Source organism: Chionomys nivalis, chromosome 3, assembly GCF_950005125.1.
Source record: "Chionomys nivalis chromosome 3, mChiNiv1.1, whole genome shotgun sequence".
Taxonomy (NCBI): Eukaryota; Metazoa; Chordata; class Mammalia; order Rodentia; family Cricetidae; genus Chionomys; species Chionomys nivalis.
In genome coordinates, this window is record NC_080088.1 from 101,527,028 (window position 1) to 101,552,304 (window position 25,277).

The following is a 25,277-nucleotide window of genomic DNA, read 5'->3' on the forward strand; positions in this document are numbered from 1 at the left end:
GCCCTCGAACTTCAACTCCACACCGGCCCGTGACCGACCCCTCCACAAATACCCCACAGCCTCTGGAGACCCCTTCCGCCCCCAAGTGCGCAGGCCCGGCCGCCCCAGCGCGCATGCCCTGGGCTCGTGGAGCGGTGGCCAGCCCCTCAGCCTTTTTGCTTTCTCCACACTCTACAACTAGGGGGGGGGGCGGGTCACGTGATCCAGCCGGGCCTGAGGCGCGCGGGAGGAAGGGGACGGGAGCGCGCACGGGAGACAGAGTGAGGCGCGAGGGGGAGGGGCAGTCCTCGGGAGCGCGCAGCTAGTGGTGCATGAGTGGAAGGGGCGGTCCTCGGGAGCGCGCCCGGGGGGTGTGAGGCGTGAGAGGTTCCCGGGAGCCCGCGGACGGGACGGGGCGGCCCTCGGGAGCGCGCCGAGTGAGGTGCGAGGGGAGGGGGGGTTAGCCCTCGGGAGCGCGTGGAGAGCCAGGAGGGCGGTCCTCGGGAGCGCGCGCAGAGCGAGGCGCGAAGAGGGCGGTCTTCCAGAGCGCTCGAGCTGGAGCGCGCGTGCAAGAGAGAGAAGGGGGGGGGGGAGAGAGCGAGAGACCGCAAGCGGGCGGGCGCGGGGCTGGGCCGAGGCGGGCGGCGGCGGTGGGCCGGCCGGAGGGGGAGGAGCGGGCGCTGTGTGAGCTAGGCGGGCGGAGGATGAGGCCGTGCCCGGGCTCTGGCTGCAGCCGCCCAGGGACACGCCGTGCACCCTCGGGCTCGGGGCTCTGGCGTCGGCGGCTGTGGCAGCGTTAGCTGCGAGCGAGCGGCATCTCCCAGCGCTTCTTCCTCAGGCGGGGCGACGCGAAGAAGAAGAGGCGGCGGCGGCGGCACCACCACCACACCGGTGTATCTCGGGTTGGAGACTGCTCTTTGCTTTCCTCATTGACTGACTCACCCCCTCCTTTATAAATTTTTTTTTTGGAGGAAGGTTGACCTCTGGAACTGGGGGCTGGGGGGAAACCTACAATTTGTGTGTGTGTGTGCGTGCGTGCATGTGTATGTGAGGAGGGGGTCGGTGGCACGCGCCAGGCTTTGCAATTCTTCTCTTCTTTCATCTTTTTCTCCTCCCCACCTCGAAGACCGAAAAAAAAGGGCAAGGAAAAAAAATCCCACAACTGCTCTAGCGTCCTCCTCCTTCCCTTCCTCCTTTCCCCCGGCAACCTCTGTCTCCGCTCGTGATTGCATGGTTAAGCTCCCCTCTCTGGGGGGTCTCGCCCCTGTCTGCTCGCTCCCCAGCCCTGGCTTCCCTTGGATACATTTCTTAAAAAAAGAATTGGGAGCCCGGGAGTGAGTTTTTCTGCGAGGCGTGTGTGTGAGAGGAGGAGGTGTGGGGTGTTTTCCTGCACGAGGGGGCGGGTGAAGTTCATTGCCACCCACCCCTCACTTCACCGTGACCTTTTCGGACCTCGGGGTTTCTTTCTTTTTTCTTTTTAAATTGGGTATAGGGGTCTCTAGAGAAAGCGAGAAGCAAGGCGATTTCGGTGGTGGGGAGAGAGCATGGCCGCGGGGAGGGCTTCCCCAGTCTCTTGATCAAAGCATTCCGCTATTCTGATTTATTGCCTGCTTGGTGAGTTATTTTTTTCCCCCCTTTCCTCTGTAAAGGAGACCTGTGTGTTCAGCCATTACTTTGCTCGGCGCTGTTCGCAGGCATCTCCGACCCTCGGTGCAGAGGGGAGCCCCACACTTCGCCCTCTCGCTTCCCAGTCCCTCCCTCCCCGACTCCCCGCCCCTTCCCCCTTTTTTTCTTTCTTTTTTTCCCCCTGCCCTCCCTTCTTGTTCTTCTTCTTCAGCTTTTTTTTTTTTTTTTATTCCTCCCAGCCTCCTTCTCCCCCGCGCCCTTCCTCGCGGCTGGAGGGGAAAAGCCCGTGCAGGAGGAAGGGCTCGGTGTCAATTTTTTTCTTCTTGGTGTGTGTGTGTCGTGTGTGTGTGTGTGGCCGCGGCCCGAGCCTGTGGCGCGCGGGTAGGCAAACGGGGAAGATCCCCGGCGCGGTTAAAAGAACCATGGATGGCCCGACGCGGGGACATGGACTCCGGAAAAAGCGGAGGTCGCGATCACAGCGAGACCGGGAGAGACGCTCCCGGGCCGGGTTAGGAACCGGTGCGGCGGGCGGTGGAGGAACCGGCCGGACCCGGGCTCCCTCGCTGGCTTCATCGTCGGGCTCCGACAAGGAAGACAATGGAAAGCCCCCATCCTCCGCCCCGTCCCGGCCCAGACCCCCGCGGAGGAAGCGCAGAGAGTCCACCTCAGCCGAAGAGGACATCATTGATGGATTTGCCATGACCAGCTTTGTTACTTTTGAAGCGCTGGAGGTAAGGGGGGGACCCCCTTTCCCGTTCCCCCCATGGTTTCCTTTTATGCATGACACCCCCCCACTCGGCTGCACCCCGGTTTTCTTGCCTCCCCCGCCGCGCTCGAAGCTGTCTGTCTCGGCCGAGGTCTTATTGTTGGGTGTGGGGTTGTGTGTGGGGGAAGCTGGGGGCAGATAGGCAGCAAGGAGGGAATTGCCAAGCGGTGTGCCTGGTCTGGTCTTCTACTGGTTTCGTTCTTGTCCAGCTTGCCTTTCCCTTGCGCCCCCTTCTGCACCCCCACCTCCCTCCACAACAGATGGGTGGAAAGAAAGGGGTTCGGGCATCACAACAATGCGCCCCCCTTCTTCACGGATGGCTCTGCCCCCACTCCTTTCCTCCTCATCTCCCTCCCCAATCATGGCTTCTTGCCTGGTGGAAGTCTCTGCTTGGGTTTGGGGCGCCTGTGGACGGTTCTCTGTGTGCTTTCTCTAGAGCCATATGTTCCCATGCTTGTGTGTGTGTGTGTGTGCGCGCGCGCGCGTGTGTGTGTGTGTGAGGCTGTCTAGTATATGCCTTTTCTGGATGTCCTGGGGACCAGAGGCTGATAGGGTTTTGTGGCTTTTCTGCACCCCCTCCCCTTTTTTGGTGAAGCTGGGTAAGGGGGCGTTTTCTCCTTGTTGGGAGAAATGAGGGAGGAGGGGAGAAGAGGAAAGGATGGAATATCTTTCTGTATTTTGCATGGGGCTTTATTGCAGAAAGGGTTAATGACAGTATTATCCACACACATACATTTGCATGTGGTGTGTTGGTGTGTGTCTGTGTGTATGTGTGTGTGTGTATACATGAGCAATTTAGTTGAAGGACAGAAGAAGGTACACCAGGGAGGACTGGTAGGAAGCAGGAATAAAATCCTAGCTGACTGCTGGAGGACTTGCCACCAATTGTCCCTCTGCTTTTTTTTTGTATGTGCCCCCCCCAAGTGATTTGCTTTGTGTATGTGTTTGTGTGTCTTTCTTTATTCCTTAGGCACCTGCAGGCTGCCTTGATTTTTCAAATGCACATTTTCCTGTCTGCTAAGAGGCTCCTGGGGTGTGTGTGTTTGTGTATTTGTTGGATGGAAGGAGTGGAGGGAGCCTGTCCAGGGGTCACAGAAAACTATCTGTGCCTGGGAAAATCTGGTTTGGTGCTAGGACTGGTCATTGGTTTTTATAAATGTAACTGCTTTCTTTCCCCTCTGTCTCCCTTTTCCCACCCTCAAGACACACAATCACACACAGGAGGTTTTGAGATTCTGCTGGGTTGGTCCAGCACACAACCAAGATAGAAGTTGGTTTCTAGCCTTTCATTGCACCTGACATAATGGTATGAGGAAACTTTTCCCTTCCCTTTATTTATTTATTTTCGGGCTGTTATTGTGGTATTGTTTCAGAGGGACCAAAGCAAGCCTTGTTAATGAGAGCTTGGTTCTTGCATGCACTGACTACAGATTCAGGTTGTTGGTTCTAGAGATTTGTTTGGATTTCAAGTTTGAGTATTTTTAAAAATACAGTAGTCTTCCTGTCAGAGTTGTTCACTTCCATAAAGTGCTTGTGGCTGGGGTGACGGTGGCGGGTAGTGGCCAGTGGCTCCTGGATGGGGAGGAAGGGACAGAGATGACAGTGGTGTTGGTGGTGACCAGAGATTTTGATGCTGGTACATGAGTTAATCGTTGGTTTTAGAGTTGGTCATCTCTGGGCTTCTAAGTGTTGCGTGTCACCATTTAGGATGATTATAGCCGTGGTTTTTATAACTTTGCAAAGGTGGATGGGTATTGCAGTGTGACCTCTTTCTTGTTTTAAAATGGGAATTGAAAAGGCATCATGTATCCTAAGAGAATGCTGCCTGGATTTTGGCACAGCAAGGCTGCCTGTGGTTGCTGAAGGAAAGAACTTGTAAAAGCTGCTTAGAAGTGGTTCTGCTCTCTGGGTAGTTGCCATGCCCTGCTGGGTGGCCCCTCTTAGCCAGCAAGAGGGGGCCCCTGTCTGCTCATCATCATTGTTGAAGGCCAGGTGGAGATGGAAGTAAGTTATGCATTTGTTTTGTGTTTTAAGTAACTGTTGGACTTTATCTTTTGACAGAAAAATATGCCTGTTCCCGTTTTTTTAAACTTTAATATTTTTAAAGGAGACCAAGTTCAAAATGTACCTTGAATACCATTTCTTTCTGTGCTGCAATTGACGTCTCAACTACTTCTCTAGACTTAAAACCTAGGTTAATTTGGTTAGCCGAATGCTATGATACTCTCATGTTTACCATAAAATCACATACGTAGCGGTGCATTGGTATAAAGGGTCTAACCTTAAAAAATATACTTTAAATCCCTATGAGAAAGTAGACAGGACAGTAGAACTCGAGTGCATTCAACACCCCGGTTCAACAACTGGCATTTCACATCTGCTGCTTCTGTAGTTCACTGAGCTCCCTCTCACCTTGCAGACCTGCTGTGATGGCACCTGTGAATAATTCTGTATGAAGCTCTGGCGTATAAATGATTCAGATGGCTTAAGAAATCCCCACAGCACCATTGTCTCTCCTCAGTCAATTAACAGTTCTCTAGTGTTATATATTCTGGTCAGTCACATTTTCAGAGGCTCAATTCTGTCTTTTTAGAAAACATGTTAATAAACCTGTTAAAACCATGCATTGACAGATAAAAGTCACCATATTTGCCTTTTTTGTTGGGGGTTGGGGGTGGGTACGTGTGTCTGTGTATTGGCTGTTAGCACTCTGTGTCCACATCGGTTGGTCAGAACCTAAAATTGTCATGACTGCTAGAGTCTCTGATGCCCACTACACTAAACTTGCAAGGTTTCCTGAACCATCACCAAGAAATGTGAAGGCTTATGAGGGAAGCGGCAGTTGAACTATGAACTTGGATAGGGATGTGTGCTAGGAGTGTGTAAGTGCTAAGAATGGTCACAGATACCAAGAGTTACTCTGAATACATGCTTGTGTTTATAAATGAGAAAAATCTTTGCCATGAATCGTCAGGGTGGCTCTTGGTATGATGTTGTGATAAAGAAGCCAGAGACACTGGCTTGGACGGTCAGGCTTATAATTTAGAACACCAGTTTAGAGCCATTTCAGGCAGATGGTAGATCACATACTACTTAGGTTGTGTACTGAAACACTGACTCCCAGATTTTGTCCTTAGTAACTTCTTGTTGGCTCGCTCCTCCCTCCCTCCCTCCCTCCCTCCCTCCCTCCCTCCCTCCCTCCCTCCCTCCCTCCCTCCCTCCCTCCCTCCTTCCATGAAGAAGCTCCTGATAATGGAATATTTGAATATGAATACTTCCAGACCAGCTATGGCTTTACAGACACTAGATGAGAAGCAATAAGCCTAATGGCAGCCTGTAATTTTATGCTTATTCTTTGCAATGGTTAGATTTTTATTTAAGAAGATGGAAGCTCAGAGGGCAGCTTGGCATCTCCCACATGTTATAAGCTGCGAAACTGGCTGAGGTAGTTGCATATTCTGCAGGGACACTTGTCTTGAGTAATTGTGCCCTGAAGTTCAAGTGTGTGATTACAAAGAGTCTCATGATAGAAGATAAGAGGGTAGGTGAGGAGGCTAAAGTTGAGCGGTGTGTTCTCATTACACAGTTAAGGAGCAGAAGTACCATTTAGAAACAGTATTGCATGTTTGGGTACTCTTTGGGTGTTAAGATGAGGGCAAATAACCTCTAAATGTGTGTTTCAGTTTTGGGGGGTGGGCAGGGTCTTGTTCTGTATGTAGCACAGGCTGACTTTTCAGATTCAGTAAAATTCTGCTCCAGCCTCCAGAGTGCTGGGGTGTTACCCCACTTGGCATTTGTGTCTTTTTTTTTTTTTTTTTTTTTTTTTTTTTTTTTTTTTAAAAAAAACCCAGAGTAGCTTCTAGGAATCAAAGTATAAATGGGAAATGCTGGCAGCCTGGTACTAACAGCATGCACTGGTGTATCAGCTATGTTGCTTTTCAGAATTGTGTAGGTTTCTGTTAGGAAGCCATGGGTATCCTGGCTGTAAATTTAACTTTGCAAATCAGTTATTTCTCTTTGTAGCTTTGGTGTTTCTTTTGGTATAGCTGACCAAAGGCAAAGAAAGATGACCCTGGTAGACTTATGCAGACAAGAGCTCTGTTGGTTCTGCAGTGTTCTGAAGAAAAGGGAGGGCTCATTTCTGGTGTGTAGAGGGTCACATCCAGGCTTTCCTCTGACCCTCGCTTCCTGGTTCTGCTTCAGGGCTCACCCAGGTGCCAGTAGTCTTCTGTCAGATGGAATTTGACAGACTTATCTGTTAGGTCTAGTAGGTGCTAGTAATTTATTTTCGAAATTTCATTTATTAAGTTTATCATGTTCTTTGTGTCACTCAGCAGATATTTATGGAGTGCTTAATATGTACAAGGCAGTAGTAGCATGAGTGGCCTACAGTATTTATAACGTCTTGAAGAAGGATGTGATTTAGCTGATAACTTACATCTGACACTTGCAAAATAATTTTGAAACAGGCACTTGAATAATATTAACTAAAGACTTTTAGGGAGAAAAGTTGAAGTGTTCAAAAGGTATTGCATGTGTGCGTGCGTGCGTGCGTGTGTGTGTGTGTGTTGAGGCATGTTCTCGTGCACTCTAGGCTGGCTTCAAACTGGGTAGTGGAGAATGACTTTGAACTTCTGATATTCTTGCTTCCACCTTCAGAGTGCTGGGGAAATAGCTTTGTACCTCAACTCCTAGTTTGGCTGTGCTGAGGATTGAACCCAGGGCTTTGTGTATACTGTCTACTAATTGAACTCCATTCCCAGTCCTTGAGAAGTCCTCTTGGAAAAGATGGGTCCTAGAAGGGTGTAGTGATTGGTAGATGAGGTAGTAGCAAGGGGAGAGCTTTCTAAAGGAATATTGAAGGTGACACAGGGGAAGACCATTAAGAAGACACTGAGTGATTAATGATTAAGATCAGGGGCCGCTGAGGAAGACTGATAGGAACGTGTACAATAGTAGTGAAGTTCTTGTTAGGGACCAGGAGACCCACCAGCCATACTTAGCCTTTCTAAATAGTTGTCTGTGCCTCCTTGGGAAGCCACCTTCTAAAAGTGTCCTTACCCTCCCTTCTCTGTTAATGGAGAGATGGAGACTAGGTTATAGTGAATTTCTCAGGCTGGAAAGGAACAGAGCTTTTTCCAGGTTTCTCATAGTTTGTGTTTGAGACTGAAGCAGGATGATCTGCTTTCAAATATGTTTTAGCACCACTTGTTCTTGTAGAATTAAAAGTCTTTATTATATGAGTGTGAATTTGGACTATGGGGGAGGAGATAGTGACTTACCTCCCAAATCTCTCTGGCCACAGGGCTCTGCAGTCATCAGCATCATATCCATAAGCCAGTCTGGAAAAAGGCTTAAGGTCTCAAAGAACCCATTCCAGATCTTGGAGTTTGGTGATCTCTGAGGCTAGGATGATGGGGGTGATGGCAGAAGTCAGGAATGGCAGGTGAGGGTGAGATATTAAGAGAGATGTTCCCTTCTTTTTCTGATCCCTTTTCTGCTTCATGTCAGCTTTTTCCCTGATTTTTTTCTCAACCCACCAAAAGGTGAGCATTGGTGAATGGTTCTCATTAAAGACTCTTTCTCACCGTGACAGCTGCTTGATTCCCAGGCCAACGAGTTGCCCTCCAGCCAGTATGTTTTATCTCCTTGTGGTCCCTTCTAGTTTCATGTATTGCTGCTTTTTAGCCACCTGGAAAAGAAGGTTGGGATGAGAAAGGAATTTGACACTGGTGTTAAAACAAGGGTTTGGGATTAGCTGGCTTGCTAAAGCGCACAGAGTGGTAATTCAGAGGGTCAGAGCGTCTCTCGTTCTGTCGTGGTGTCAGGGAAAGGCGTGGATCGCTGTCTTCCTTGCTTGTTTCACTTTCTGCCTTGTGAAGTTTGGCTGTGAGATTGCTGAGTGAAAGAGGTCACGTCCCAGCATTTCAGTTCTGAACAGTGTACATAACTCTGTGATCTGAGGACTTTCTGAGTGATGGAAAAAGGAAAAGTGTGAATTGCGTGTGTGTAAATGAACACAAGCTTTTTTTAAAAAAATCATATTTGCTGAACTCTGTATTTCACTCTTTCGAGGCAAAGATTCACTGGAGGGTGCTTTGTGTGAGGTGAATTGGAAGGCTGTGGTAGGATGGTTCTCTCTTATTCTTAGTTAGTTGTGGAGATTAACTGCTGTAGCCATTTTGGGCAAGATACAAATGATTCAGTAGACTTAAAAATGTGGGCCATGAAGTTCGTGATAGGTTCTGAGAGCTGTGTTCTCTTGACACCTAGTTGGAAAAAGGTTGAAAATGGTGTTTGGGGGCAGAGAGAGTAACTCAGTGGTAAAGTACTTGCTTAGCATGTGCAAGGCTCTGGGTTCAGTCTCCCAGCATTGCACCAAACAAACAAACAAAGCATTTGATTTAGGGAGTTCAAAACAAACCCTGAGTAGTTTGTTGTGACAGATTCTGGGACTCTTGTATATAAAACTTTTTTTTTCTTACACTGTTGAAAATAAACAGTGATTATTTAGTTTGAAAGAACGTTGTTAAGATTAGAAAGTACTCACACACAGAAAACGACTGTTGGGATTAGATCGTGTAATAATCTAGGTCCCAAGGACTGTGTGGGATTTGGAAGTCTTCCTGATGAAAGCTGCAGTGTGTGTGCATGCGTGTGTTTGTGCGCGCGCACGTGTATGTGTGTGTACAGGTACATATGGGTGTGCATAGCTGCTGAGGGTGAATTTCAGTCATTTTACCCTGTCCTGATAGTGTATATTTACAATACACTAAGTGTAGTTTCACTATATTGAAGTGAAGAAGTAACATCTTTTTAACACTTCCCTTGCACTCCAAGCTTGGGATTACATCCAGTATGCTATAGATTTAGGAAAATCACTTGGTAAAAGGATAGCAGTCTCTTATTTGATGGCAACATGAAAATCTCAAGTAGATTCAAAACTGTAGAAATCAGAAAGAAGACTGAAGAAGTTAGGTAAAAAATCAAGCCCGGGGGACCTAAAAAAAAAAAACAGTTTGGGAGGTATTGTTAGCGAGGGCAGAAGCACTTCTAATACATCACCTCAAACTTTGTCATGAACGTAGGTCTTATGTCGGTGCACCCAGTCCCTCTAGAAGTAGGGACTTAGAAGAATTTATGAGGGACGCTCTAAAGTGTGTCCTCTTTCCCCTTCTGAATTATTTCTTCACATCATTTAAGTCCCCCTGCAGAACAAGGGATAGTTTTTTGTTTTTTCTTTTCTCAGTATCAGCCAGTAAGCACCATTGCAGGGTCACAAAGAATAGGTTGGTCGGTCCCCCGTGTGTCCCCCCCCCCCCCCCCCCGTTGCTTTTAGTAGCTGCAGGTGGGAATGAGTGGTTTTATATTATCCTTCGGCTTTTTCTTACTTAGGAAGGGTCTGTGTCAATGCAGGCTTCTATGTCTTGTTTAAGTCTCCAATTCCATGTACTTTTAAGGGGACCTGGAACTTGAATTCATGTGAAATGCTTATTTCTTTCATAGGCTGATTTCAGGGTCCAGTTGCCTTACCCACCACCCGACCCACTCTACCTCCCTGCTTCCTGCTTCCTTCCCCTCACTGAAATAGAGTCATCAAAAGTAGGAATGCAGATAATAAAATGGAAAGTGTCTGGGAAGTTGTGACTGAAATGTCAAAACCTTAGCATTCCTAAGTTTTCGTTACTTGAGCATTGACCATCTGAGGTACTCTGGTATTATTAACTGTGGGTTAGAGAGTTGCCTGTGCTGTTCTAGTTTATACTTGTGATCTTGGTTCATATCAAACTAATACATGCTAAATACATACAAAATATTTATTAACTTATTTATTTTGTTTTTTATTTTCAAGACAGGGTTTCACTGATAAATATTTACTACTTACTGTCATTCTGGCTTGTTCCTGAACCTCATAGTGGCATATGTTCTTGGTATCAGGACTTTGGTAAAACCTGGGTGCAGTAAGAATTAGAGCCACAGAGGAGAAGGAGGAAGTTTATAGTGTTCATGAGTGACAGTAATGGCTAATAAGGGTGAGGATTAAGTTTCATCCGCAGAGCTTCTTCCTGAAAGTACTGTGTAGTAGGTAGTAACTGTGCCACCACCTACAAACAGAGACTGTGACCCTTGGTTGTGAGGCCGAGATCTGATACTTCCAACTGCAGCTAAACTCTGAATCCTAAAATAAACCATTGCTAGGGTCAAGTTGTAGTGATAAGTGGGAAATGTCATTTTCCTTGTTGTCCCTACACTTACCCTTTGGAACCACAAAACAACCCTTATTTTGGGTATTTGTAGTTTCTGAGGGAGGGTTGTGATATTTTAGAACGTAAAGGGCCTTAATAGACATCACTCAGTACTATAGCTATCCCAAGTTGTTATGCTGGAAAAATAAAGTTTATTCCTCTTTCTCTTTTCCCCCTTCTGTGTTTCTCTTCTTCTTTCTTCTTCCCTCCCTTCTTCCCCCTCCCTTCTTCCCCCATCTTGTTTTTCCAGAGACAGGATCTCACTCTGTGGCCCCAGCAAGTCTTTAACTCCTCATGTAGACCGAGTTAGCCTCAAACTCACGGAGATTCACTTGCCTCTATCTCCCAAGGCTGGGATCAAAGGTGTGGGACACCACACATGATACCCCTCCACCCTGCTTTTAGTGTCTTTGCCACCGTTGGCTAAAGGTTATTAATTTAGTGAACCACTTCCCATAGTTAAAAATGAAGGGGGAAAACACACACACACACACACACACCCCACTCATTTCTTCTGTAGTTGGCAAGAATTTGGTGATTGTGTATGTAAATTCTTTACTTCTTGATATGGTGTTCTCTGCAGTTACTTTAGAAAATTAGTTTTGAGAGTAATGTGCAGAGCTCAATCTTTAGGAGGAATTATCCTAAAATTAGGGCCTAACCTTGTCCTGAGTTTGGATCCATTTTACGCCACATCTGGAGGCTGTGCTTCTGAAGAACATTGGTGTTCTTTGCACAGACAATGTCCCTAGTGGTAAAGTTCTTTCTGCCCTTCATTTTTTTTGCAAATGGAACCGGCTCTCAAGGATTAACTGATCTGTTCCAGATCACATTGGGAGTTAAAGGTCCCAGCTGTTCCTCAATGAAACTAGGAGACTATTTTCCCTTGTTGTTGGTGAGTGCAAGGACTGGGAATTAGGAAAGAAAGTTCTGTTTTTTAAGTCAGGGCCTCAGTAGCCCCAGCTGGCCTAGACATTTCTGTGTAAGATGACCTTGAACTCCTGATCCTCTTGCACTTACTTTGAGTTTTGGCGTTAAGGTGTGCACTACCAACCCTAGTTTATATGTTGCTGGAGCTTGAACCTAGGGCTTTGTGCATGGCAGGTAAACAGTCCACCAATTGAGGTATATCCATATCCCATAAGAAAGATTTTAAAAACAAAAATCAGTAGGGACACCCATGGAGCATCCTATTTCTTCCTTAATGATATTTTGTTTGTTATTTAATATAAAGAACCTTTAAAAATGTTTTCCCCCATCCCACACACTCCCACAGTAGCATATTACCTTGAGATTTATTTCCCCTTTCTATAGGTGTGTTAAAAAAAATAATCCTTTCCCACCCTCCTGTAATGAAAATATTAAGAAAAAACAAAACGATTACAGTGATACTATGAGGCTTCTCATTCTGCAGTGTCCAGTGGAAAGATAATTGCTTGGGTTTAAGAGTTGTTGTGACCTACTTTAACATTTTTATTTTTTTTTTGAGTGGGGATTAATTTATTTTCTTCAGACTGTAACCTGGGTAAATTTAGAGCAGTTCCGTTAACACTGGTAACAGAATATATACAACAGAACTTTGGTATGTATTTGAGATGAAGATTCAAACTTTCTTTTGAAGAACTCAAAATACAAGATTCATGTGATGTGCTGGCTAAGGCGTCTAGTCTGTTTATTGCTGAAGGAGGAAATTTATAACAACTGTTTGTTATGTGTGTATGTTTATAACCATTCATATAATGAAAAGAAGTTTTCATGGGATTGTAATAACATATCAAGATGGATGTAATTAAAACAGAAGCAGATTGACACCCTGAATTAAATGCAAACCAGAATCCAGCATACCTGTGCTTTGCGCCTTTCTTATTTGCTGCAGGGGCAGTCAGCCAGATATGCAAATAAAAAGACATTGATGAATCTCTCTGGGTGTGTATGTGGTTGCAGAGAGCCCAACTATTTTATTAATCTTTTACCAAGCATTGTTTAGATTTGCAGCAATGATGGAATGTATTAATTTGGCAGACCAAATAGCCTAGGACCAGAATGTAGGAAATAATAAGAGGAAGACATGATTGATAGGTTGTCCCATAAATAACACATGCGACTGATAAAGGGGCCGAGTAATCTTTAGATCTGTGCTTAATGTCATTAATGGAGTTGTTAAACCAGGATGTTTGAGTTTGAACTTCAATCAGAGAGGCCTTGCCTCCCGTTTAAAATGCAGACCTATCTCTAGTTATGTTCCCCGGACTGATCTGTTGACAAAATTGGTATAAATCGAATTTTTGTAAATTGGATCAGATGTCAGGGGGAATCTTGCTGTGAAAAATGAGTCCTTTTTACCAAGCATAGTGTTCCGTCTCTCTGCAGGGAAGTTGGGATTTTGGTCGTCACATGTTCTAGTTTTATTTTGTTGCCGTGATGAAACACCCTGTCCAAAAACAACTTAGGGGGACCGGAGAGATGGCTCAGCCGTTAAAGGCTAGGCTCACAACCAAAATGTCAAAGAGCAACTCAGAGGAAACGATTGACTTAGCTTACAATTCCAGGTTATGGTCTATCATTAGGGAAGTCACAGTGGCGTGGATTTCAGTGATCTAGGCATACCATGTCTACAGTTGAGAGCAGAGAGAAACAAATGCACACATGCTTGCTTGCATTCGGCTAGCTTTCTTTACTCTTACCGACCTAGGACTCCTAGCCTAGGCAGTGATGTCTCCCACATTCAAGGTGAATCTTCCTACAGTCCATCCTGATTTAGATAATTCCTCAAAATCCAGGAGGAAAATGTTATTCTCAGGTGATTCTTGGTGGTAGCAAGATGGTAGTTAAAAACTAATCCCGGGGAACTGAAAAGAGATGGCTCAGTGGTTAAGAGAGATTGCTGTTCTTGCCAGAATCTGAGTTCAGTTCCCAGTACTCACATTGTACAGCTCATAACTGCCTGTGACCGCAGCTCCAGGGGACAGGACACCTGTGGTCTCTGAAAGCACCTGTGCATACACACATACCCAGACACATACACACAATTAAAAACGATAAAAACAAATCTCTAAAAAACAACAATAACTAACCGTTGCACCATGTTTGTTGCATGGCTTTCTCTGGGTCGCACCTCTTCATGTGTTCCTGCACCCTTGGAAGGAAGTGATTGTGAGCGTTTCATTTTTCTGTTCAGGTTTCATACCTCACTTGGTGTTGGTGCTTCCAGCAGTAATTGATGGTGATTAGAATAAGCCCTTGTCATTCAGATCTCAGAGCTTGGTTTCCAAGTGCACGCTAAGGAGGACTTGTGGCTATGATTATGGAATATGATTTCCATATCTGTTCCATTGGGGAGTCCGGGCATGTCATAACCACTTCAGAGTCATGACTGTACAGAGACACCCTAGCTGTAATTTTTCTATATGACAGTTCAGTCTTAAAATTGTAAGGATGCCAAAAGCAGGGCTGTCTGGTTACTAGGAAAGTCGAGGACATCTGTAATATCTTGTTAAACGGGAGGAAAATGCTCTAATCAAAAACGCCTAATTATGCCCTCTCAACTGAAGGAAATATCCTTTACTAAATTTTTGGAATTTGTGTAAATGGAAGAAGCTGACCTCTAGATGAACAGTCTATTTTAATTTACTCTATTAAAAAAATTGCCCCTAACTGTGGTGACATAAGGGTTTCATTTTATCAATTTGCTTTTACACTGTGTGTCAAAAAGAAAAAAAAAAAAGGAAGGTATTTTCAGAAATTGTCTCCACCAGCATGAAGTTCTTGTTTTTCTTCTCCCTATCACTCCCAGAGCATAGGAGGCCCCCAGAGGGGGTTTTTATTTCCAGATGTGAGCCTCAGAGGATACATGCTAGCTGAGAGCTACCTAGGCGAGGGAGCAGATGATAATCACCGCTGAGAGGCTAGGGGATAATTCAGCCTGAGTGCTGGGAGGTGAGATTTCACACCTGAATGTTGAAACCTGCTCAGTCAGAGAGTTGTGTTGTTTAATTTAAAAGGTTTCATTAGCCTGACACTGAAATGGACCAGATTGTTCTAGGTGAGCTCCAGTGCAAAGAAAATAATGGTTTTAAGACATTGAAGTATAGTGTGTTTCTGTGGTTGAAAGTTGTTTTACGTAATACCTGAGAGTATCAAAAGCCATCTCCCCACTTGGATGTATGTCTCCCTTGACCACTAATTTGATAATTTAAATTTTGGGTGTATTGGTGTATGTAAAGTGAATGCACAAGTGTGTGCGTGCGTGTGAGCACGTGCGCATGCCTTATATGCGTATAGATGCTAGAGAAAGGTGTTGGGTGTCCTGCTTTACCAATCTTTGTCTCGTCCATTCCTTTGAGACAGGGTCTCTTTCTCGCTTACTCTGGAGTTAGGCTGGGAGTCAGCAAGCTGCAGAAATACCACAATACTGGAGTAGATGTGTCTGTGGTCACCTCGGGTACTGGGGATTTGAACTTGTACAAGTGCTCTCCCCACTGGGATATTTCCCTAGGTTCCTTGACCACTTAAAGTTTGTTTTTGGAAATGCTGTTTTCCATCTTGAGTCATTCTAACTTCAAAATGTAACCCATCTGTTAAAAGTTCTTAACATTACCTTTATATACTCCCCCAGTGTGTTTTGTGTGTGTGTCCGTGTCCATCTTTGAATGTGCACACAGAGGTCCAGAAGACAAATTTCAGGAGTCAGTTCTCTCTATCCACCATGCACATCCTGGAGATGGGATTCAGGTCATCAGGCTGTGATTCATTTAACTGAAATGTTACCTGTGTTCAGAATCACAGATGATAATAATGTTATTAGTGGCACTGTATTCCTGATAGTCAGATTGGGACATGGATTAAGTCAGAGAGGTTTATTTATTTGTTTAGCTTTGGTAACCTTTATTTCACCTTTCTGAAAGGCTGTTCTTATGGACTGAGATCTTGGGGCCTAGTCTAAAGGAATCTGTGAAGTATTAAGTAAGACAAGATATGCTTTGTGGTTTTCTTTGGGAGCCAGTGGGAAGTTCGAGTGCTACTACTTTTTCCTGTTCTGTGTGCTGTAATGACTTACTGGGGGGTCACTCGGGAAAAAAGAGCCAGCATTTTCTCCGTGTATTTCTAATGTATTGTTTCATTTCCCTATGTTCTCTGTTGTTAGCCCCAGCATTCTCCCTGCATACATCCCTTAAGAGGTTTTTTAAAGCTCTTAAAATTGTTGCTCTCTCCACTCGGTAATCCATGTAAAGTAGACATTCAGTCGACGCTTATGTACTGTTGACCTATTTCTTAAAACAACGAAACCTTGAAAAGACATGTTTGAAAAGGGAGCTTCTGTAGTGCCTGCTCCGTGCCAGGCATTGTGTTCGCAGTTTCACATTCACTGTGCGCTAGGATGACGCTGTGGACAGAGGAATGATGGCTGGTTTACAGTTGATGGAGGTCGTCAGCTCATCCAAGACCAGGAACGGCAGCAGTTTATGGCAGACTTGAAGGGCTAGGCTCCTCACTCTTTTACACTTCTTTTAAAAAAAATCCGGACTCTTTTTGTGTTTTTTTTTTTTTTTTGTTTTTCGAGACAGGGTTTCTCTGTGGTTTTGGAGCCTGTCCTGGAACTAGCTCTTGTAGACCAGGCTGGTCTCGAACTCACAGAGATCCGCCTGCCTGGACTCTTTTTGTGAGAGCCTCAGTGGGTCTCTGGTAGAAACCACGTTTGTTCCCCTTGCTGTTGATGAAAACTATCCTTGGTTATAAAGGATTTTCTATGTATACCACATACCTAATTGTTTGGGAAGTTGTTTTCTTTCTGACTTCCTGTCTGTCTTCTTCCTGTCTTTCTTATGACCGCCAGCCCCACCCCATTTGTGAACTAAAGATGGAATCCAGGGCACCACTGGATCACTGAGCATCTTCCATTTTCTTTTTAAACGCTGACGCTTATGGGCTCGGGAGAAATCTCACTTGATAGGGTGCTTGGCTGGCATTCAGAAGACCCTGGCTTGGATCCACATACATTGGTGTGATAGTATACACTGTAAACCAAGTGCTCTGGAGGTGGACACAGGGAGTTGAAGTACAGTGTCAACCTCAGCCACATAGAAAGTTCAAGACCAGCCTGGGATACGTGAGATTCTGTGTCGGACAAACCAAAGCAACACAACAGCAAAATCTTAGAATCTTAGAGTAATTGCTTCATATAGTTTGCTTGTGGTCTAGTCGGTGGTGTTATTCCCTCTCTGCCTTATTAATTGTTTTTTGTGCTTTAAAACTGGCCTTAAATAACATTAGCAGATTGGGAAGGAATTGGCAGCCTGTCCTAGGTTTCTGTGAATATAAACTTATTTTACTAACAGAGGCCTATGTTTTATTATTATTATTATTTTTTTTTATTTTTGCCTGCTTTTAAACTACTGTAGGAAGTGGCACTTACTTCTCTTGGGAAGATAGTCCACAATAAAAGAGATCTTATTACTGGTGCTAGGTTTTTATTTTATTTTATTTATTTATTTTTAAACTACAGGCACTCTATTCTTCCCTCATGAAAGACCATACTAAATAGCTCTTTGCTTTTCTTGATATCTATTTCTGGAAGATACCTGGTGACAGAGTCCATTATTCCCTTGCTATTGTTTCCTTTCATTATTCCAAGCACATTTTCAAATTGTTCTCTCTCCACCCAGTTGAGGTTTGTTTATACTACAAAGAGTATGCTAATGACTCTGGCTGTTAGATTGATTCTAATGGAAATCCCAACTGCATATAAAGTACTGTACATTATTGAGAATCCCCATCCTCAGCTCCCCTGGGCTAGGGTGCCCTTCTACTGAGTTCCTGTTCTAGGACTAAAGGATTCATACCTGGCTAATGACCGTCAGATCGAGGACAGGTTAGTAGAAAGATATCCTGACCTCATTATTCTCATGGGGCCTGACTTTTCAGAAGAGTATCTCTCTTTGATGAGAAGAAGCTGTTTGCTCCATCGTGTTTCCAGATGGGCTGTTTTAACCCCCTCTCTCTAGCTACCTCAGTACACAGTTACTCCTTTTCACATCTAAAATGGGAAAACAGTGGAATTACTTGTTTAGACATTATAATTGCAGGGGATACCTAAGCCAGCCCATGCACTCTGACTCTCAAAATCTGGTACAATAGGAGCCACACCTTTAGGCCCAGGGTTTAAAGGTGATTTCATACCCTTTGATTTTACGTATGTGCAAACCACAAATTCTGAGTCACCTTACAGTTTGATTCAAATCTAAGACTTGTAGAGACTGTGAATTCATTCTTTTGCTTCTCCTTGTGCCTTTTTTAGACTCTTTTGGGGATGTGTCCAATTAAGGAAACCGTGAAGGTGGGCAGCAGAGATGGGTGTCTGTCTTGGGTAGTGGGTATTCTCTGATTACAGATGTACATTACTGTAACATTGTGTGGATTTCCCCATCTGCCACCCATATTTCAGATGCACATTTATTTCATTTAGTATGTCATACCTGGGATTAGGAACACAGAGAAATATGTCCACTTGTCCTGACTGGAAATTATGTTGTTGAAACACAGCCCATATGGCCATTGTAAAATGGTTACTACTGCATATAATTGCCTTCCTAACGATGTGCTTTGTCGTTACCTCCATTTTCCAAGAAGTGCCCCTGTAGCAGGCTGACAGCCACAGCATCATTAGGAAACATGGCATGCAAAAACACTCAGTCGTCTTTAGTTTAAGGATTAGATTACATGTCAGAGGATAGGTCACCATGCTTTGTAACCATGACTCTTACTTGGATCAGCTTACTGGTAGACTGGGTGGCAGATTTGTAAAGGCTCTGTTTCCTTGTTTTCTGAATATATTTTATGGCTTTGTTGCCGTTACGAGAAGGTTGGTGTCTCAGGAGTGTTATCGTCACATGTTCGTGTCTTCTGTAGAGTTGTTTTTTTTTTTCTGGGATTCTCCCTCAACCTCTATTCTCCTGAATGTGAACACAAAGATCAGTGTAGGGGTAATTTCATTTGGGGTCATTTACATGAGAGGGGAAAGAGAAAAGGGGGTTAGGGAGGGAGGGAAAGAGTCTCTAACGAGTAAAATAAGAATCCCATGCTGTACCTGCTGTATGTCATCCCTGTGTGTTGCTTAGCTCCATGTGGGTCCCGACTAGTTCTTCCGTATTAAAGGAGTGAGTCTCTAGAGGGTGTGGAAAGGATCACTACATTGGTCATCCTTTACCTTCCACCTTGTTTGGGCCCCAGTCTTTTTGTTGTTTATCTGCTGTGTACTTCAGGGTAGGTGGTCTGCAGCCTCTATGATTGTCCTTCCATCTCCTGGTAGTCATGCTGGGATTGTAGACACATGCACTGTGTGCCTTCAGCTTCTAAATGGGATCGGGGGTCCAAACTCAGGTTCTCAAGCTTCTGTGGCAAGGGCTTTCTGTCAAGCCATCCCGCCAGTCTCCAGGAAGGAGTTCTTTCTAGCATGGAGAGGATCAGTGTCAGATCCTAGAAAGACGGCTGTGAGGTCGGCCATAAGATAAAGGTGTACCAAGTCTGTCTTGGGTATCTTAGGGATGCAGCAGTTGTGGGATGTGGTCTGCTTCCAGTTTTCAGGGTCTGCTTGGGAGTTGCCAAGTGAGTAAGAGGACGACTAACAGAAAGGAGTCTTTCATCAAATCTAGTGTTTGCCTCTGGAGTCTGACATTAATAATGGGTTGTGGGGACATTCTGAGTGGTTTTGGACATTGAAGATCATCTTGAAGTGGTTTTAGCTGTGTGGTATCACTCAGTTCACCAGAAGAACCTTGTTTTCATAATTAGGGTGAGAATCTTTGGAAGGAAGGAAAAGTTATCTGGATTCTTTTTTTTTTTGTTTGTTATCATTCTTTTTAATTTACTGAAAAAATACAGTGGATGGGTATTTTGCCTGCAGTGTATCTATGCAGTGTTTGTATACTCAGTGCCAGAAGGCAGAAGAGGGCACTGGTTCTCCTAGAACTGGAGATAGAAATAGCTGTGAGCCACCGTGTGTGTCTGCAGGGAATCGAACTCAGGTCCTCTGAAAAAACAATAAGTGTTCTTAACCATAGAGCCATCTCTGCAGCCCCTAGATTATATTTCCCTTATTCTGAGGGTTTGGTTGCAAATGTTTTCAGGGTACGTTTCCTTCTAAACAAGCTAAGCATGGGGCTCTAGAGCTTGCAAGGACACTTTGGGAATGAGTTGAATTTTATGCTATTGTGAGGATGATACACAGTTAAGGTTCAGGCTTAGGGAAGATGCTGAGGGAAAAACATTTGGTTTCTCTGTGAGGTAGAAGCTCCCAATCTACCTGCACACTCAGTACATTTGAGGGAAAGGAGGGCAGAAAGTGAAAGTCTGTAGGGCTCTCTTCTGGGCAAGGCTATTAGGTTATTTCCATGGGGAAGACTTAATTGGAAGTGAAGCTTTACATCTGTCCCAGCCGTCCCTAGCAGTCCAGGGAAATTGGGTACTGATGAATACCTCTGCTACCGTGAATGCCTCAAAGGTGATGTTTTGAGTCAGTCAATCAAACAGATTTTGGGAAGAAAACGGAATGCTGGAGAGAAGACATGAGTGAAAAGTTCTTAAAGCCTTTGGCTTAAATATAAGAAGTAGACAGCAGTTGATGCAATTTTCTTTCTGGATCTTCATTTATTTTTGTTGTTGTTACGGTTGGTGTATAGGTTGTATACGGTTGGTGTGTGACTTTTCACTGTTACATAGATAGAATTCAATGTTAGAACCAAACTGGCTAGCCAGTTTTCACTGGGGATCCTCCTCTTTCAGCCTCCCCAGTACTGGGATTATAAGTGAATACTGCCATCCCTGGCTTAATAAAATGTGGTTCTGCATGTTGAATTTATGTTCTCAGATGTGCAAGGCAAGCAAGCACCTTGCCATCTGAACCACCTCCTCAGCCTTGGGCATGGTTCTTGACCAGAGAGGAAAGACAAACTCAACATGTATATATAACACTTTGTACATGTGGGCTTTTCAAAATACGACAAAATAATAATAGTAATAAAAACAAGAATATGTTGTTGTTTTATTTGCATTTGAGTTCCTGAAGTAGCTTTTGAATTCACGATGCAGTAAAAGAGAGGGTGCCAGCCCCTCTTGTTTTCACGATTTAAAGCAAGGGTTCTCAACTTGTGGGTCACTACCTCATAGGGGTTGCATGTCAGAGATTTGCATTTGAATTCATAGCAGTAGCAAAATTACAGTTATGAAGTAGCAAAGAAATAATTTTATGGTGGGGGTCACCACAACATAAAGAACTGTCTTAAAGGGTCACAGCATTCGGAAGGCTGAGAACCGCTGATTAAAAGGGACGAACACATTCTGTTTCTCTAGTGTAGGCTTTCCTGGTGGGTTTAGAAATCTGTGAATCCTAAGGGACTGTGTCTGCAGGTGAATAGCGTCCAGTACTGAACAAACACCTGAATCAACAGGCTTGGGAATAAGGGAAAGGAGTCTTGGGATTCATGAAAAAGAGGATTACACCGGAATTCATGTCTAGAAATACAAGATCTATTTTTCCTTTGATCAGAAGGAATAGGAAATGAATGCACTTGGCCACCTTTTCTTCTTGCCCTCAGGCCAGAATAGATGCGCCTACGTTAATTGAGTGCCTGCTGGGGGCCAGGTATCACCCTGACTGCTAATGTCAACTCATGCTATCCTCACACTGGATTCATGTTCATAGGGAAAGAAACAGGTCACAAAGTTTACACCTAACATAAAAAGTGCCCAGCATGTTGCTGGAGTCCACACATTTCTGCCACAGAGCCTGATTTCAATGTTTAAACTGCATAATGGAATTTAAAATGAATTAAAGCATTAAAGAGTTTTGTTCTGATTAAAACCAACTACTAAGGCTTTAACTACACTCCCTGAGTTTAAAGGTGGTCATACACTTAAGGTTGTTACGTAGAGTGTTATGTTCTCTGATAGTTGTGGATGACCTAGTGAGTTGTTGGTAGAGGCAAGGCAGAGCCACAGAGGCCAGGCTTCCTAATATATAGGCCATCGCTTTCCCACTGGGCTGGACTGCTGCCATTTAAAAATATTTCAGACATATAACTGAAGCTTAATTTTATAAACTTAATTTGTGTCACCTGTACCCTTGTGGATGCACTAGATTAAAATAGCCAAGTATTGCCTCCCACCTCTTTTCTGGACATAAGGAGAAGGTGCTAGAAATTTTGTTTTGATCTATCGAGGTGTCTTTCCAGTCTTCGGTAGGCTTTCTTAAAAGTAGGTGAAAGGTATTTAGGTGAAACAAAGGAGTCACCCTCAGGATTGAATTTTGCATGGGCTCATAACCGTTCTTTTAATTTTATTTTTATCTTGAACCTCAGTTGGGAAGCAACTAATTTAAATTAGAAAGACAGTGCCAGCTATTTGCGAACTCCAGTTCCAGTTAGGGACTGTCTATCTAATACGATTTGAGAAGAGGGAGGGAAGAACTGTCCTCATTTCTGGGGTGTTTTCAGAATCTCCATCATTCTGGCTTTTTTGTTTTGTTTTTGTTTGTTTTTTTCTTTTGATTCCTTTTGTTGTGACCTCTTTTCTCGGCTAATGTTTTGTTTTAAAAACAAGTGCTCTGGTATTCTAAAACAAATTATCCTGGTTTAGCGATTGTGCTCTCAGATAAAAGGCCCCAGGGTAGGGCTCTTTCTGCCTTTGAATCCTAGTTGCCTTGGTCTGCCTGAGAGCAAAATCCAGTTTGCTGCTTTGCTTCCTACCCAGATTAGTGTGGTTATCTCAACCAGTGAATCTGAATCTGAAAGGGGGAGATGTGGATTGAATTTAACCCTACCTGGGGGCCTCAGTGGGAACTGGGGAGGATTGTGGATTTGAGTTTTGCCTGGGGTTAGAAAGAACCAGCCGCGGTTTCTTACTGAGTTTTGTCACCAGTCTGGAAATCAGAACTCTTCCTCTGTGTGGTGATGAAAACTGGAGCAGGCTTCCAGGCTGTGTTGTGGGAGAGAGCACATGCTCAGGATTTTGCCAGTGACCCAGAGTCCCATGTGGCCACAGACAACTAATTTGATTTCACAGTTTCTATTCTTAAATTTGCAGGAGGGGGTTCCTGCAGGAGTTACATAGTGATCATAACTTAGCAGCTTCCTTTTAGGGTAGATGTGATTGTGAGACAAATGCCTACTGAAAGCCGTGGCCGGGCACTTTGAATGTGGTGGGGACTACCCTTTCAGCCTTTGAAGCTTCTGTATAACGTTCCCACATAATTTTTCTCCCCATTACCCATTTTGGGCATGGAGAATCTGGATTGGATGGCTTCACACTGTTGCGGCTTACAGGTTTTGCTTTGTGCAATGATGTTCAAATGCACATGCACATCTGTACCCCAGTCTATTAAATATACAGATGTCCTGTTCCAGGGCTTCTCTCACATCAGTCAAACACTCTGTCCCTCTCAAGACTTCTTTGATAGCAAGCTTCTGTACAGAAGAGTCATTGTTTGTTTTGGAATCATTATTGTAGAGAGCAGTTTTGAGTTTCTTAGGGTAATGATAATGGCAGTGGTTTGCAATAATTGCTTTTTGTGTGTGTTCGATGAGCGCGCTTGCCTGTGAGGGCTTGTATAGAGGTTGACTTGGGCTGCCTTCTCGCTTGATTCTCCACTGTATTTTTGGAGACTGGCGGCACACGTATGAGGGTGTGAATTTGTATCTCCAGCACTTGTGTATAAATCTGGGCATAGCTGCACGTGTCTGTATCCCAGAGCTGTGGTGCCTGAGATTGGAGGCCTTTCCTTCCTTACAGGTAGCATGTGATAAAGCAGGACACCCCATATTCTCCTCTCTGTTCTTTGCTTATACTCACACAGGTGCTACCCCCCACTTGAAAAACATTTGGATATTTATTATGCTCCTCAAATTCCCTCTTCCACTCCTTACCTTGTGAGAAACAAGGACCGTATGTAAAAGGCTGATAATACCGTAAAGTACAATAAAGTACAGATGGTACAAACATTACTTTTTCTGTCCTTGGTTCTTAATCACTCTTGTGAGTGTTGTGAAGTTTTTTATTGTTTGTGTTTTTGCTTCAGTCTTCAATTAGAGCCTGATAGTGACTTGTCTACGAATACTCAGAGCATATATCAAAATTTGGCTCTGTGATTTGTCCTTTTAGAAATCTAATTCACTGAAAATATCCCTGTAATAGTTTTGAGAAATCTGTACAGACAGATAACCAGCCATGGCAGCTATGACTCTATTAAATAAATGAATCTTATCTTTCCTGCCTGGGTAATTTAGTAAACATGTCTGATCAGCCAAGTATCTTTATCTGGTACACGATGAAAGGTAGATTATCGGCTAACAAAAATGAAAGAAAGAGTTTCTCCCTCTTCCCTGTCCATCCGTGAATAATCTCCTTTATTCTATTCCACTTTGAGCACTTAAAACCAAAGGTAATGGAATTTGCCTGGATTTCCTTCCTAATTTGTTTTTTTCTCCCCCTGACTGAAGAATCATCAGGTTCTCAGGGGAAGAACTTGCGGCTGTTATTAAATAGCAGGCTTGCTTGTTTGTTTTCTTTGGAGGGGGATGCTTTCTGTAGAGGAATCAGAGCTGCGTGCAGGGAGAGTGCAGGCCACAGCTGCTGGCTGTGGTGACCTGGTACTTGCTGGCAGGCCTGTGCCCTCTGTCAGTTAAGAGCTGTTCTGTTCCATTCTACCCCCATCGCGGTGATGGCCACTTTCACTGAGCAGGTGACACGACTCCAATCACCCCTGTTCTGAATGGCTTTCTGTCTTTCCAAAAGTACACCAGAGGCTTGTTTTGTTACAGTACATTGATTAAATAAATATTCCTGTGTGCACAAAGGAACGGAAACTGGTTATAGCACTCGGCAGTTAGCTGTCCATTAGTAACAGAGCAGCTACTGCCCGCCCGCCCCTCCCTTCTCTTCAACATGAAGGTGCCAGGAGCAGATAAATGGCCTGGCCTCAGCTTTCAGACATGTGTGAGCCAGGGTGTAGCATCATGCTCTTTGCTGTGGTTCTCAGGCTGAGGCAGTGCCCAAGGTGTGGAGATGACAGGAGACAGAGTTAAGTGTAGATGACTCTTTCTTGCTTTCGGTTTGTCTTTCCCTTCATCTCTTAGCACCGCCAGCTTCTCAACTAATTGCCTCCCTAGTAAGAAACAGGTGCTTCTGACCTTGAAGTGCTGTGTGAGCTGTTAGGTGTGGAGACCACTGCAGCCACACTTCTGTTGTGTTTGTTTAGAGATTCTGTTGCATGGCAATGTCAGGAGAGACACTGACAATTGGGGCAGAAAGACAGGATTTCTAGCCACAGCTGTGCTGCATTTTGTTTTCCTTCTCTTGGAAGGATTTTTGCAGATGTGTGAGGGATTGAACCCAGGGCTTTGCACAGGATAAACTGGGCACTCTCCCACTGAGCTGTATGCTTCCAACTCCTTCCTGTTTTCGGTCGAGGGTGGAGAGGTCTGGTTGGAGTGTTAGATAAAAAGTAAGGATGATTTGCAGAGTGTCACTGTAATTCTTCACGTTAACTACTAAGTGTGTCAGCACGAAGGAACGATTTATACATAAAGTGTGAAGTGACCAAAATTCTCTTTTTTCCTACAGGATATTAAGCAGGGGGCTTGTTCATGGAAGGGAATGGAAGGGACAGAGAG

The 25,277-nt window shown here is 44.5% G+C and overlaps 1 protein-coding gene across 3 annotated transcripts in view; it reads left to right on the top strand.

The window, feature by feature from the left end:
• The first annotated feature begins 664 nt into the window (after positions 1 to 664).
• Auts2 (activator of transcription and developmental regulator AUTS2) overlaps positions 665 to 25,277 on the top strand; it is a 1,103,484-nt gene continuing 1,078,871 nt past the window's right edge. For all 3 annotated transcript variants that reach the window (XM_057763815.1, XM_057763817.1, XM_057763816.1), the window contains exon 1: positions 665 to 2,336. In XM_057763815.1, coding sequence (XP_057619798.1) covers positions 2,028 to 2,336 — 309 coding nt within the window. In that variant the 5' untranslated portion in view covers positions 665 to 2,027. The remainder of the gene's footprint in view (positions 2,337 to 25,277) is intronic.